This window comes from Cryptotermes secundus, unplaced genomic scaffold (genome assembly GCF_002891405.2).
Source record: "Cryptotermes secundus unplaced genomic scaffold, Csec_1.0 scaffold15, whole genome shotgun sequence".
Taxonomy (NCBI): Eukaryota; Metazoa; Arthropoda; class Insecta; order Blattodea; family Kalotermitidae; genus Cryptotermes; species Cryptotermes secundus.
The window spans coordinates 628,613-642,742 of NW_019721514.1; the positions used below are offsets into that span (position 1 = coordinate 628,613).

Consider the following 14,130-nt stretch of genomic DNA (forward strand, 5'->3'; position numbering starts at 1 on the left):
ATTAATAAAGTAAAATACTGTATATGATTAGAAATATTTACAAGCGTGTCTCAATTCTAGGAAAACCTATTGAATTATAAAGTTGTCATATTGTTTCATTAGTAAGTGGCAAAAAACATGGATGGAGGTGGTGCGTACGGAGGTGGAAAAGCTGGAGCTCCGTTTGATCCTATTCAGTTTGTACAGCGACCACAAGTTATTTTAAGGGCTGTTTGCCTGGTAAGCTAATTTTAAACACTGGCGTAGTATTTGTTATTAGGTGTCTGTAGTTTTACTGCATAAAAGAGATATCAATCGATTTTGACATAAGGACCGCCATGATTCTCCCGAAAGTGGTGGCGAGTCGATTGTAGAGATAATATTGATTTTTCTGACTATCACGATGTAGGTCACGATATCCAAAATTATTATTGTTAATAATATTATTATTCAGATGGGAAGTATTAGATACTGAATGTGTAATATGTCAGAAATTTTATAATTCTGTACGTACAGTGGTTGTGATAATTGTTGTTAGTACTCTGCCTTTTTTTTTTTTTTGCAGCTCTTTGCAATCATTGTATTTGGCTGCATTTCGTCACAAGGGTACAGATATGACCGGGAGGAGAAAAAGGAAGTTTGTCTTTACAATAAAGATAATAATGCCTGTAATTATGGAGTTGGCATTGGAGTCATTGCTTTCTTGGCATCAATAGGATTTCTTGTGGGAGAATTCATGTTTGAACAGATGTCATCAGTGAAAACAAGAAAGCACTACGTTCTTGGGGATTTGGGATTTTCAGGTTAGTGGCCAAATAGCAAACATAGTTGACTGCTATACCAAGTTCCCAGCTGTACAGCCACATTCGCTGACTGCAGTAATGCTGGATGGAATATAACATTACTACTGTGAAGTTGAATCTACCCTTTTCATTCCCAAGTTGCAGTCTTGGAAGATTTAATTTTGGTAAAAAATAACTAAAGCTAATACAAACTCTGACAGCCATAATTTCCCATTGTATTACATATTGATTCTTGAGTTGAAGATTACTTTCTTTTGGGATGTAACACTGTATAGTCTGGTAACACATGTCTGATGTTCTGGAGGAATGTGCTGCCTCCATCTTCTTCGGAAATGACTGTAAAATTCTATCAGATTACACAGTGTCACATGTCAGAAGACAGTAGTCTCTATAATCATCACCAAAAGGACCTCAGGTCTCAAATGAGTGCTGAAATTGGACAGCTGTTTTTCTGGAACTTTTCTTGTGCTTATACGTCTGCATTTGTTTTCAGGCTTTTGGGCTTTTTTGTACTTTGTTGGTTTCTGCTACTTGGCAAACCGATGGAGCAATTCTGTTACGCCAGAGGGTGGTTTTGGAGTGAACAATCTTCAAGCTGCAATTGCTTTTTCTTTTTTTTCTATCTTCACTTGGGTATGTACAAAGATTTTTACGTTAGTGTCTGAAGAGAGAAATGTACAGTAAATTTGTGTTACTATAATAAGATTGTATGTTGGAAACATACTGCTAGGAATATTTATTTACATTTTAAAAATTTGGGCTGTGTGTATGAAAAAGAGCTGGGATAGCTGAGTTGGTATACCAAAGGGCTTCAGGCTGGAGGGCTGGTATTTACTTTCTGGCAGAGTCAAGATTTCTCTTTTCAATAGTGTCTTAGAATGGACCCAGCTTCCTCTCCAGTGGGTACTGGGGTTTCTTTCCCATCTTCATATAGTGCTAAGCTAAAGAGTGGTGGAGCTATACCTCCAATTATCGATACATATTTGTGGTGTGGTGTCTAATTAAATAAGCACAGGGACAATTCTACCTTACCTCTACTTATATGTATGAGAAAAATATGTTGCTACTTAATGGTTATTGCACTGATAATGGCAGTGTAGGAAGAAGGTGATATACCATATTCAGTTGCATACATAAGAAGCTAAGGTTTTCTACTGTTGCGCTGTTTTTACTGTGTCATCACGTATATGTGAGATTTGTTTATAGTTATGGCTAGGACTGCCAGGTGGCAGTTAAAGGTACATACGCTTCATTCAGCACTGCAAGATTGAGAAGACATAGGGTGGTGTTAGATTACAATAATTCAATTTTGTTTTCTGCTGAAGTTTATTTTATTTTCTACTTGAAAGTGACAAGTGATTAAAGTGTGGGATTCAGGCAAAAGTACAATGGGTGTGAGTCCACGTGCTTCTGACAGTGGACTTTCCCAAAATAGAATGAGTGGCCAAGAAATGGAGGTAGATGCAATGGAAGAAATATTTGATGAAGCTGGTGAAGAAGTGGTGATGGAAGACATGGACCATGCAAAGTGAAAGAATAAGGTTGTCAAACCAAAGAAGAGGGTTGCAGGAAAAACAGGACCTGAAATGTCATCAGAATAGGAACTGATGGCACAATTTAGTGCCTTTAGAAGCCTTAAAAACCCAAGGAAATTGGTAATTGAAGACATAAAGCAGAGTACCGATAGGCACCAAAATTTAAATGAGTCACAGAATCATAACAAAGTCAAGGAGAGAACAGAAGAAGGGACAATTCAACAGGTATACTCTGAAGCACAAAATCTGGGAAATGAAGGTACACATAATGGAAAGGAAGACATGGGAGAAGGTTTGAAGGGCAACAGAAATAGAAAATTCAGTGACTTATGTTTTAAAATGTATTGAAAAGGGCTGTTCAGCATCAACCTAAAAGTCAAGAGGCCTGGTACCCCATTAGTAGAAGGAAAAAAGGGAAAGAATTGGGAACAATTTGATATCTTCAATGTTATGTCTAAATCAAGATCAGTGTTCAATCCATTAGACAGTATGCTCAATTTATTAGGGAAGTGACCTTCTTAGAAAGAATGGAAGCAAATAAAGTCTTGGACAGCCCTATAATCCAGAATGAAGGGCTAACTGCATACATACCGTGATATATGTTTTTATTTTATTGCTAGTGGGGTGGGACTAAATCCCTTGTACTGCGGCCACTTCTGGCCTATTGTACCAGCCCCAGATGATAGGTGAGGGTGATTGTGGAACAATTGGTGGGATGAAGATTGGCAGGGGAAACCGAAGTACTCGGAGAAAACCTGCCCCAGCGCCATTTTGTCCACCATAAATCCCACTTGACCAGACCCGGGATCGAATCCGGGCCGCAGAGATGGGAAGCCAGTGATTAACCACTTGAGCTATAGCATGGCCGATATATGTGATTGTTAAAGAGGGAGGCATTGAAGATGTACCGAAGAATATGTAGTTAGAAATCTCATGCAACAGCTCAACTTGAATAATTAGAATAAACACCCCATACCTTTCCAGGTAATTGATGCAGCCAGAGTTAAGATGAGAGTCAAAGAGACAAACAAAAAATCAAGGAAGAAAGATGGACATGGAAAGAGTTGAAGGCAGTATGTTTGATGTGTAGAACTAAGGAATTTCCCCCTCATATATATTTTTGCAATATGGAAATTGAAGTTACTGCTTTTGTTGCAGCAGTATGACAGTGGTACAGATGTGGGAAATTTGGCCACATAAGTAAATTTTGTGCAAAGGAAAACCAATGCTTCTCATGTGGAAGTGTAAAACATGAAGGGTATTGTATTTAAAATGCCAAAATTGTAATGGTGACCACAAAAGAAACAGCGAGTGATTCCCCGTAATTAAAAAACAGGAAAAAATAAATCAAATCGTGGCTTATAGAAATATTGGATTTTTGGAAGCATGAAAAACTTCCTGGGTTTGATTAATCGCATATATGAGTCTGTTTCTGGCTGTTTAATGTGGCCCAACCCTGTTGTCCCTTTAAGGTGAGTTACATGATGACCCAGCAGCCTCCGTAGTCTAGAGGTAACGTTCCAACCTCATGACTCGTGGTACGCGGGTTCAAACCCGGTGAAGGTTGTCGAATTTTTAAGGGCGGAAAAATTCAGGGAACAAGTCCTCCGGTAGGGACTTTAAGCTGTGTGTCCCGTGTCGTAGCTTTACGGCACGTAAAAGAACCTCATATCTCCAAAGGAGGTCACTGAGCCAAATTCAAGGACGTTTCCCGCCCAACAAGTAGTCTCTAACAAATCTGATAGATGGGGGAAGCATTATAGATACCACCAAGCTAGTGGAGGCCGAACTCGCTGGCTCGGTCGGGACTGATGGTATGCACCAATATTGGTAGGATATAGAGACTGGTAGAATATCATAGAGGGAAGCACAATGGACCAATACTGGTCTAAGTGCATGGGGAAACCCACCGTCTCCAGTAACTAACTAACTACATGATGACCCTCTCTTCCTTTAGGCTGGATGTGCTTGGTTTGCATTTCAACGCTTCCGCCAAGGCACAGCTGCAGCTTTTGCTCCAAGTTATGAGGCAGATCCAGGCTCCATCCCTGGTGGAGCCCCATATGCTTCATATCCTGTTGGACAAGAAGGTGATGGAGGGTACCAGGAACCTCCATTTTCCGGTAACCAAACCAGAGGTATGTGTTGTGCATTTTATGGATCTAAAGCGATACTACATGCTAAGTAGGATACCATATTTTTAGCGTGTTTACATTTGCACACAAGCAACAACGTTTTCTCTGTTCTTGTAAACTGTGCAGATAAGCCTGGTAGGAAGTTCCATCTCATGTATGGCAACTGCATCCAATAGGCAAGATGTACTGATATACCAAGCCCACTTGTTGTTCTGTAGTTGTATTGTTTTGTCATGTAGAATGGTAACGTACTCTGCGTTTTTAGTTCTATAGCTGTACAGAAAGCTTATAATCAGGAAGTTGGTTTTGCACAATTTGTATGTGCCCTTGAAGATTCGCAAATTGTTTAACCTTTAAGAGTCGGCATTTAAACCCCCCACGACTGCGCTGCTGCCGGAGTTAATTTGACGTTACCCTTTTAATATTGTAGACTTTCAGAAAAAACTATATATTTTCCGTTCTATGCAGCTTAGAATTACGAACTAAAAACTGCCTGAAAAAGAATGAAATTTCCTATAATATACCTAAGGCAATTTTTACAAATAAAAATTAACTGTGATTGTTATGTCATGAAATTCAAAATATACTCTCTTTTATATGTGTAATGAAATTCCAAAAGACTTACCCATAATTTTTTCTTCAAATTTGAGACGTCGTTATATCCAAAATACATTGACACTATACACCAAAATGTTTGGTCAGACTGTACACGAGTTTCAACTCGTTGCGTCGTGTAAGTTTACGCTACTATAGATACTGCGTGCGGGAGCGCGGAGAGGCAGAGTTTGCTTCAGCGCGTTGTGAAGGTCACACAGACCTCACTTCTCATACGCTGGTAGACAATCTGGTTCAGTCTCTCGCTTAGCGAACAAACAGGAAGTTATTGTTTCTATCTGGCTGGCCGGACAGTGTTGTCAATGTTCAGTTCCAGATGACTCAATGAAAAATCTTGGCTTCCCCAGAGAAACAGTCCGCCACTGACTCACAAGCTGATAATTCAGACACTCACTAAACACGTCACACTTCCTTGAGAGCTACAGAAGCAGTGATCTGCCCGCACAGAGGAATGTTGGGTCAGCTTTTCTGTGAAGAAGCTTCCACTCTGTTTGGCTGACCAAGTCACAAACAGTCTTACCTACATGTAAACGAAATCGAACCCAGTGCCATGATGAAGGGTTTTATTGTTCAGAGCCAACAATTGGACCTCTGACTTGAACTTGCGTGTGTTTGTTTTGGTTTCAAACTCAACGTCTAACCGGCAGCACTTCTAAAGTGAGCACGTGTCTTGCGTCCAGTATACTGGACTTTCGGCATCTTCGAGGTCACAGGTACCGTCCGGTATACCGGACTTTCGGTCGTTAAAGGTTAAATGTCTGTGCAGCAGATTATATAATTCAGAAATGAAGTTGACTGGGCCTGAAGGATGCTGTGATTCTGTGATGTTCTTCTTTCACTGTCTGTTTCAACAAACCTGTGTGTTATGTCACTTAATTGATTCTTGCTATGCTGTGTCAAGTTGGATGCCAAAATTAACACTTTCCAATGTAGCTAAATCTGTTGCATTGTCAATATGCAAATTTATCAGTTCTTAAGTAAGGTAAGTGAAGAAAGTAAAGCTATCCCTGTAACAGCCTGTGGAGGTCTATAGAGTTGTGAGACGTTGAGGTTCCCACATTTTCTATACAGTTGGCTCTCTGATGGCAGTGAGGTTGTCAGCCTTATGCACTGGCCATTTTTAACCCCCTCAAGGTTTCTAGTACTCATTTCTATTAGAGACTGAGTGAACCCAGGGCCATAGTGAGGTTGGAATTGTTAAATGTCAGTCATGCTTACTTTCATCCATTACCATTCTCCTTCAAACAGTATGCAAGGAAAACAAATAAAGCCCTCTTCATGGGGCAACCACCCAACCAAGAAGCTCTGGAATATCAGTTCTTGTTAAAGTATTAATTTATATGCTTACCTAAACCTTTATGCACAGACTGTGTGATCTGTATGTCTGATATTCTGAGTATCGAGGCTACATAGCATCAGTCCAAGTCATTTTCTTTTTCCCCATATTGCCTCAAATTGAAAGTCATTTCTTAGAATCTTGCAACACTATTTGTCTTCAGAATATTTCACTTTTATGTTTGAGTGTAATTAAACAAACCCATTATTCACACAAAACACTGCAAAATATAAAATTAAAGAAAAATACACTGAAGTATACATACGGCTTTCTGTGGGTACTGCATCACAGAACTACAGACTACGCAAACTATGGGTCGGGAGTACAGAGCAGCAAGCTGTATATGTTTCTGCTGTAACTCACTGAAGCACAGCTGGAATAGTGGAAGGCTGAAGCAATCAGGGGATTTTCTCACTTGACCGGCTTGTAACGAAGTAAGCCATGTATTTCCTCAGAACCCCCCTCTCACACTCAGCATTCCATCCCTTCACCAACAACAAACGTCAAATGGGTTCCTTCTTCCTTGACAATGAAGCATAACAACTAGGCCGAAAGCATGTCCTTTCTTGCGTTCTGATTTTGGGTGGGGCACTGCCCTGAGTGGCCTAGTGGGTTGAACTGTTACTGCCTAAATGGGTGGATCCTTCAGTCCTTATTGTGCAATGCATTTCTGCTGAAATCACTATTCCCATGACTTCACCTGTTGTCCGTACTTCACTGCTATAACATAATGTTGGTCTCACCTGTGTCTTTAAAAATTGATATTCTTATATGGCTAGAAACTAGTGATTGTTTTGCTGGGCTGGAAGTTCTCACAGCCGTGACTCACTGTGCTCTAATGACATGCAGTCTGTTAAAAGTCACTGGCATGCCTCCATCTTCAGGGTCAGAGTGTAAGCCAAGCAGGGAACCAGCTTTGTTTTTAACCCATAAGATGGTGACAATACATTTTTCTAAAATCTCAGTGGACTTCTGGGCTACATAGTGTTACATCCTAGAAGATAGAACTGTTCATAGCAAGGTCAGTTCCCTCAATGTATTAATTGGAATGTTTCTTTCCAGGAGTAATTGGCACAGATTTCCAGGCTCCTGCATATTAAATCTTCTGGCAACATGAATGTAGTAGTGAAGAAACCATGTGTCATACTTAACATTTTTTTTTTCTCCAAAACACATTGCTGGAAATTGAAGTGTTCGAAATGTGGTTGATAATCCATAGCTGCTATCCAATAGCATCATTTAGAAATGATTTTGGACCGGATTGTCTATCTGAAGAAGAATAGGAAATGTTGGCAGAAAGGCAGGGTAGAAGAGCGCCGTAATTGATACAAAATTTCGTGTAAACCAATATTTTCACTGGGAAATGGGAGTTTTGTTCTGGAAGATTTTTCATAAAAAAATATTGGCATTGCTGCATACCCTGTGTGTGAATTTTGTTCTGTTGTGGATAATGTCCGAAGATACATATTCCAATTTCTTGAGGTAATTTACATTCAAGAGCTGTGCTCATTTATTTGTGCTGCAGTTTTTTTGGCAGTGAAATGATATAAATACTGAAATTTTGAATTATAAATACAGTATGTTGTAAATTCTGTGTGTCGTACTTAATCTTGCTCTTTTGAATCTAATGATTACTTATGGCCATCAGGTAATTTGTTGTGCAAGTTTAATTTCTAAGTCATAGTGTATGGTTCGTTGTTTTAAATTCTTTTTCATGGACAAATCTATGCCTTTGAAGTAGAAACAGTAATATCCATTGTAAATATGCGACTTTGGTGGAGACAGTGTTGTTTGCTGTTGTTTCGGACTTCACACAGTATTAGCTGTGTTCATATTTCATGTAGAAAGCAGTTGAAAGCAGGCAGCATGCTCTGTTCACTATACCCATTACAGTAGGAGCTGAGTTATACACTTTGGGTATTCTCATATTGTTATGAAAACAGATCTTGTTATTGCCTGGTGAGACATAGTCAGCTCTTGTGGATCAAGTTAAACATCTTCTTTGGACATTGTCCATGGTCTAGATGAAAACTGTGTTGGGTGTTTTGGTAACTGGCTCTGTTTGAACAAGTCTGAATATTAACTCCCTTAAAATTATTAAACTATGGCCACATAACTTCAGAACCATAGATGTCATTATGTTTTGTACCCTTCCTTAGACTAATTAGTTGGTAAAATGACTCTAGACTGAGGAACCAGGATTTTATCCCAGTCCGGGTATTGAGATTTTTAACTTCAGTTTCCTAGATTGGCTCTTATGTACTATCCAGGGATGTATCCTTCAAGAGTACAGGCAGCTGACACTTAATATAAATGTTGAAGCATTGAGCTCTTATATATGTGGAATTATATTTGTAGACTGTCTGGTTGACCTGCATAATGTGCAGTTAGAGGACATTAATTTACATGTCTCTTAATTCTGTATTGTTTCAAACTACTACATAATAGTGCAGATGTGTCACTAAACCTGAGGCTTAATTGTTAAGCCTGGGATTGGTCTAGACATATCATCATACTCACTGGATCAGAAAAAGAAGGCCCAGAAAGGGAGTACAACCTCTGTAGTGATAAGTTTCTGGGTGTCTTACCTGTGCATTGTCCCACATTTTGCCTGCAGTTACCCAGTTTTATATTGCAGTGACTGCTGGCTTATGTCAGTGTTCTTATGTCCATGACATGTACCCAGTCTTTCCTAGTAGTAATTGTTGTTCTGTGCCGTCTGCCAGCCTGGTTGTATTAGAAGTTGGAGTGCTTAGGCAACTTTGATGAATGCAATTTTAAGTGTCAGCTAAGAAAAGAAGTTGATGTGACAAACATGCAGTCAGTCTGTTCCCCCTTTTCTTTTTGGACCATGGGTTTTGACCACCACTTGCAGAGGCATGTTCTTAACATGCCCTGTTTCTCACAAAACAGCTATGTATTGCTTTCTAGTCTTATGTGAGCCATCATACTTTTTTATTTTTGTTGTGTTTTTGTTTGTTTGGATCCTTTTTTGTTCAACTATATCGTGAACTTGTGTAAAGAAATATGTATATTCAAAGAAACATTATATGTAAAGAAATAAAGTTAGTATGATGATTTGTCTGTTGATGTTGTGTGCACATTTTTGTATGTATTGCAGAGCAGTTTAAGGTGATACTATAGAGGACACTGTTATAGACAACTTGTCATTGGATGTCATTTTGCAAGCCATATTATGATGTACAAACACTGCTATTTATTTGCATTACCAAAGATTTTAATTTGACACTGATGGTTCATGTCAGTTGGTAGGACTGTGTTCACAATTTGTGTGACTGACAACGAAGCCAACTTATGACCTACCAGGTTCACATGTAGCAGAAAGACATTAACATACTTTTGCCCCAAAGGTACTGCAGCAATTTAATTTCTGTGAAAAAGAAATAAAAGGATGGAGAATACTCTCTTCTGGAATGTGGAAGGATTTTTACCCACCTGTTTGTTAGCTTCTGGGTGACTATGTACCCCTAAAGTTTACCCACAGTTACGTTTACCGTCTGTTGAATCTGAGAAGCAGAGACATCTAGCTCGACATATAGGATGTGTTTGAAAGGTGAGAGAAGTTGTACCTGAGGAAGAAATGCACCAAAATATGAAGATTGCTAAATGAGAATATGTGGATCCTCAGTTAAAACCTGAAGTTATGTACTAGCAATATATTATCTTTATCAGGAGAGGATAACCTGATAGGAAGAAATCAGGACACACATGGTTGATCGTGATGATTGGTAACCCTGAGGACAATAATATGAAGTGCCCCTGTTGGAGCCTCTCTTCCCTTATTGCTCTGTTGTGGGATGTCATGTAAGCATGCGACATACATAGTGTTATGTCAGACTTTATTATACTCATATGTACTGAGAATTAAATGTTGATTGTTTATTTTGAATAACTTATGTGATGACAAATGTTTTTATTAAGCAGAAGAGTCAGTTTTCAATTTTTTGGTGATTGCCTTGTCAGTAGTTCCTAAATTAAATGATCGTTACAGTAAAGAAACTGGCACTTTATTTATATGATGGGAAATTTAAGAGGTCAGCTTTCTGTTCTTTGGTTTCAGTAATGGGAATTCTCATTTTGTTATTCATGTTCTTAGTGTCAGTACTGCAAGGTACAGTTCATACAATACCATGTGTGGTATGAGTGTTAGTTTTGTTTGTCAACAGCTTGACATTGCAGTTCAGGGTTGTCCACTTATTTTGAGTCCCAAGTTTTTCACACATACACAGTCTTCTGAAAGTAGACTGTAAAGTTCCTCGTAGTTTTATTGTGAGTAATTCATTCTAGTATTTATATTACACATACGTGAATAAAACTGGGTGGCATTCATGGAAACACCTTCTATGTCAGTGGCTGTATGCTATCACTATTTATTTTTCTTGTGTGTATGCAACATTCCAATGGGTGTCTGTTATGGGACTGAAGTTGATGAGGATACCTTCATATCCGTTACACATTGTGCAGGGTTGTAGTCCTAGAAATATGAGTGCTGAGGCAGTCTGGAACAAGTTTCCAGGTAAAAATAATTGTCATGAATCATGTTGTAAGGCTGTTCTTGTTGTTACTTATCAATAACTTTGTACTTTTAGATGCAGAACTGAATAACAAACAGCTCATGAAGTGCACATACATAAGGAGACTGATGCTTTTGCCCCAGATAGAGGGGCTGGAAATTCAATAAGCTAAAATTTATTTATACTTCATATTATTGTTCTTAAAATGTGCCAGAGCAATGCTGTGGCACTCAGAAAAACACTTGGGCGCCTCCCTGGCTTGACTGCAGTTCTGCCATTATGCAACACTTCACACATTCATGGGAGGGTGTTTACATCAATTTTATAGGTTGAACCATGTACATTACTATGTTAAATATATATGTATACTGTATCAAGAATACTGGTCCGCAAGTAGTCAGCATTACTTTTGAGAGAGCAAGGAGTCACAGAATTGGTACGGTACAAGTGACAGTGTTGACTGCTTATGGACAGGTGAACTGATATAAACTGGAGATAATGGAATACTACTACTGATGCTGCTGCTAGTACCACCACCACTACTGTTGCTGCTGCTGCTACTGCTACTACTACTACTACTACTACTACTACTAATAATAATAATAATAATAATGACCAGTCAGGATGTGCCAGCATGTTGATGTTATAGGATTTAAGAATTGTCATTAAGGCATGAAAGTTTAAAATGTTAATATGTGTAATGCTGAAGCATGTTGTTGAGTCTTCTTGTTTGAAAGAACCAAGACAAATCAGAAGCATTACCTCATGCAGAGCAATAAGACTACACTTCACTCGTTCATTTTATTTCTCTTTGCTTAGTTGTGGACATGCAGTGTTGAGAACTTGGTACTGCCTGATGTTCAAGAGTCAGGAAAATCTGTGATTTTGACTTGACTCCCTTGGCTCAATATTCCTGAGTCATTACATTGTGCTTTAGGTAATTGTGTGTCATGACAATTAGAATTCAAGCATCTTTCTACTTATTTAACAATATTTAACAAAATTTGGTATCAGCAGTCAGATTTTTGTGGTCCTGTTTTGTCATCTCATCAGTTTGTGCTGCCGTTTGTTAAATTGTTGCCAACTTGATGTTCTTCATATTCCTTTATATTTGTTATATATTGTTTTTTTTGTATATGTCTCAGTATTTAATTTGTCACTCATGCATTTATGTTATTTGTTCTTAAAGTGCTGTTAATTTATTATTATTATTATTATCATCATATAAATGAAATAAGTAACAAAACATTAAGAATAACATGAGCATCAGACAAGCCTAAAAAGTGATTCATAAGTTGGACATTTTCCATTAACTTGTATTGATTGAGGCAGCATGTTAAAATCTGGCTTTGCTTCCATCATGAGGTAAAAATGAAAAACCTGTTCTGTTTGGTCCACCAGAGGGAGCTAATGTCTATTTCTGAATATGCCCATTTCATACTTTTCCAGATGACAGAAGCAGAGCCATCTTTCAAAATGTTTGTCCTCAACCAAAACAAGATAACAGAAATTGTCCGAAATATAAGTCAGCCTTTCATGGACACAGTCTAGTTCTGTATGCATGAATACATATATACAATCTTACAGTATATGTTTGGTATCTAATGAGATACTGGTGTATATTTTGGTGAGCCTCCACATGGAAATGATTGAGAATCATAGATCAGTGACTCCGTGGTTTAGACGTAACTTCCAAGTTCTTGTAGAATATTTGATAAAAAAGGTTAATTGAATATAAGCATTTCTTTACCTCAGAGAAGATCTGCCTGCTCCTCATCTTCTGTGGTATTGTTTGTATGGTACATTGATCCATGACACAATACTGTACTGTATGGAGTCAGTTTGCTGTGATGGGCCCAAGTGCAGCTTCTGATGGTTAATGTACTCGTATTGTTGTCCTAGCTTTACATAATAGTTCTCTCATCAGTGTTTATTATAGAAAGACACTCAGAATTTGACACTGGCTGAATTAATTGTCTATGGGGATTCACCCTTGGTTTTTTAATGTTTTTTGTACCTGCAGGTGATTTCAACTGTTTTTAGAAGTAGCCAGTTAATTTAATGACATCACTATATTGTTTCTAAACCTTACTGCATATTATGAATTATGAACAAGCTACAGGTTGGATGACCAAGGGATCAGTGTTCTATTATCAGCAGGGGAAGAAATTTTTCTGTTCTCCACAGTGTCCAGACCAGCTCCAGGACCTACCAATCTTCATATTCAGTAGGTACCTGGGGGCTCTTTCCCTGTGCATAAAGCAGTTGCGTTATACCTCTGTTCCCCATTTGTCTTTATGGCATGGTGCTTAATTAAGCAGGGGGGACAACTGCCATTACAGTAAGATTATTGTTACTGAGTTACTGCTCAACACTGCAGATACATGTATGTGTACTTACTTTCTAATGAATCCCAGTTGCTGAATGAGATAGTGTTGTGAATTTGTTGCAGTTCCATTGAGAGTAATGTTATAATAGGAGTGTTCCAATAAACTAGAAATGAGTAATATTTATGTAATACGAATATATACATAAATGACATGTATTATTGATATAGGTTATCAAAGAAAAAAGGAATTCATATTTATGGCTACTTCAAAAAACATTTAGAAGTAGGGTAAAGAAAGTAATTATCGCAGAAGTTGTAGTTTCATCTATATTGAGTTGTATTGCTGAGTGATGTTTTATGTTATGTAATTTTTGTATGTTGCCAGAGTCTTAATTGGCCTTGCCTATCAATCAAAGATTGTTTTGGTACAGTGCTGTGTTGTACCATTGTGACTTGATCATAGAACAACAAATAAAGTATAAGTGTTTAAAGTACTGTTTTCTGACTGTCCTATTTAACTGTTTTATGCTTAACTCAAGGGGCACGCGGTAGCATAGATGATTGAGGCACTATGCTACAAACTGGAAGGTCATGGGTTCAAGTCCCAAAGAGGTCATTGGATTTTTTCAGTTGACCTAATCCTTCCAGCTGCACTGTGGTTCTGGGGTTGACTCAGCCTCTAACAGCAATGAGAACCAGGAATATTCATGGGGGTAAAGGGTGGCCAGCGTGTAGGGCTGACAACCCTGCCGCCATCTATGAGCCGATTGTCTAGAAAATGTGGGAACCTCAACATCTCACAACCCTATGGGCCTCCACGGCCTGTTACAGGGATACCTTTACTTTTTTACTTTATGCTTAAC

At 38.4% G+C, this 14,130-nt stretch overlaps 1 protein-coding gene across 1 annotated transcript; it reads left to right on the forward strand.

The window, feature by feature from the left end:
* Positions 1-98: 98 nt before the first annotated feature.
* LOC111875391 (synaptogyrin) lies at positions 99-13,758 on the forward strand. The gene is made up of 5 exons (XM_023871613.2): positions 99-219; positions 545-782; positions 1,276-1,415; positions 4,275-4,455; positions 7,466-13,758. The coding sequence occupies exons 1-5, from the start codon at positions 118-120 to the stop codon at positions 7,501-7,503; spliced, it is 699 nt and encodes a 232-aa protein (XP_023727381.1). The 5' UTR covers positions 99-117; the 3' UTR covers positions 7,504-13,758.
* The last annotated feature ends 372 nt before the right edge of the window (positions 13,759-14,130 follow it).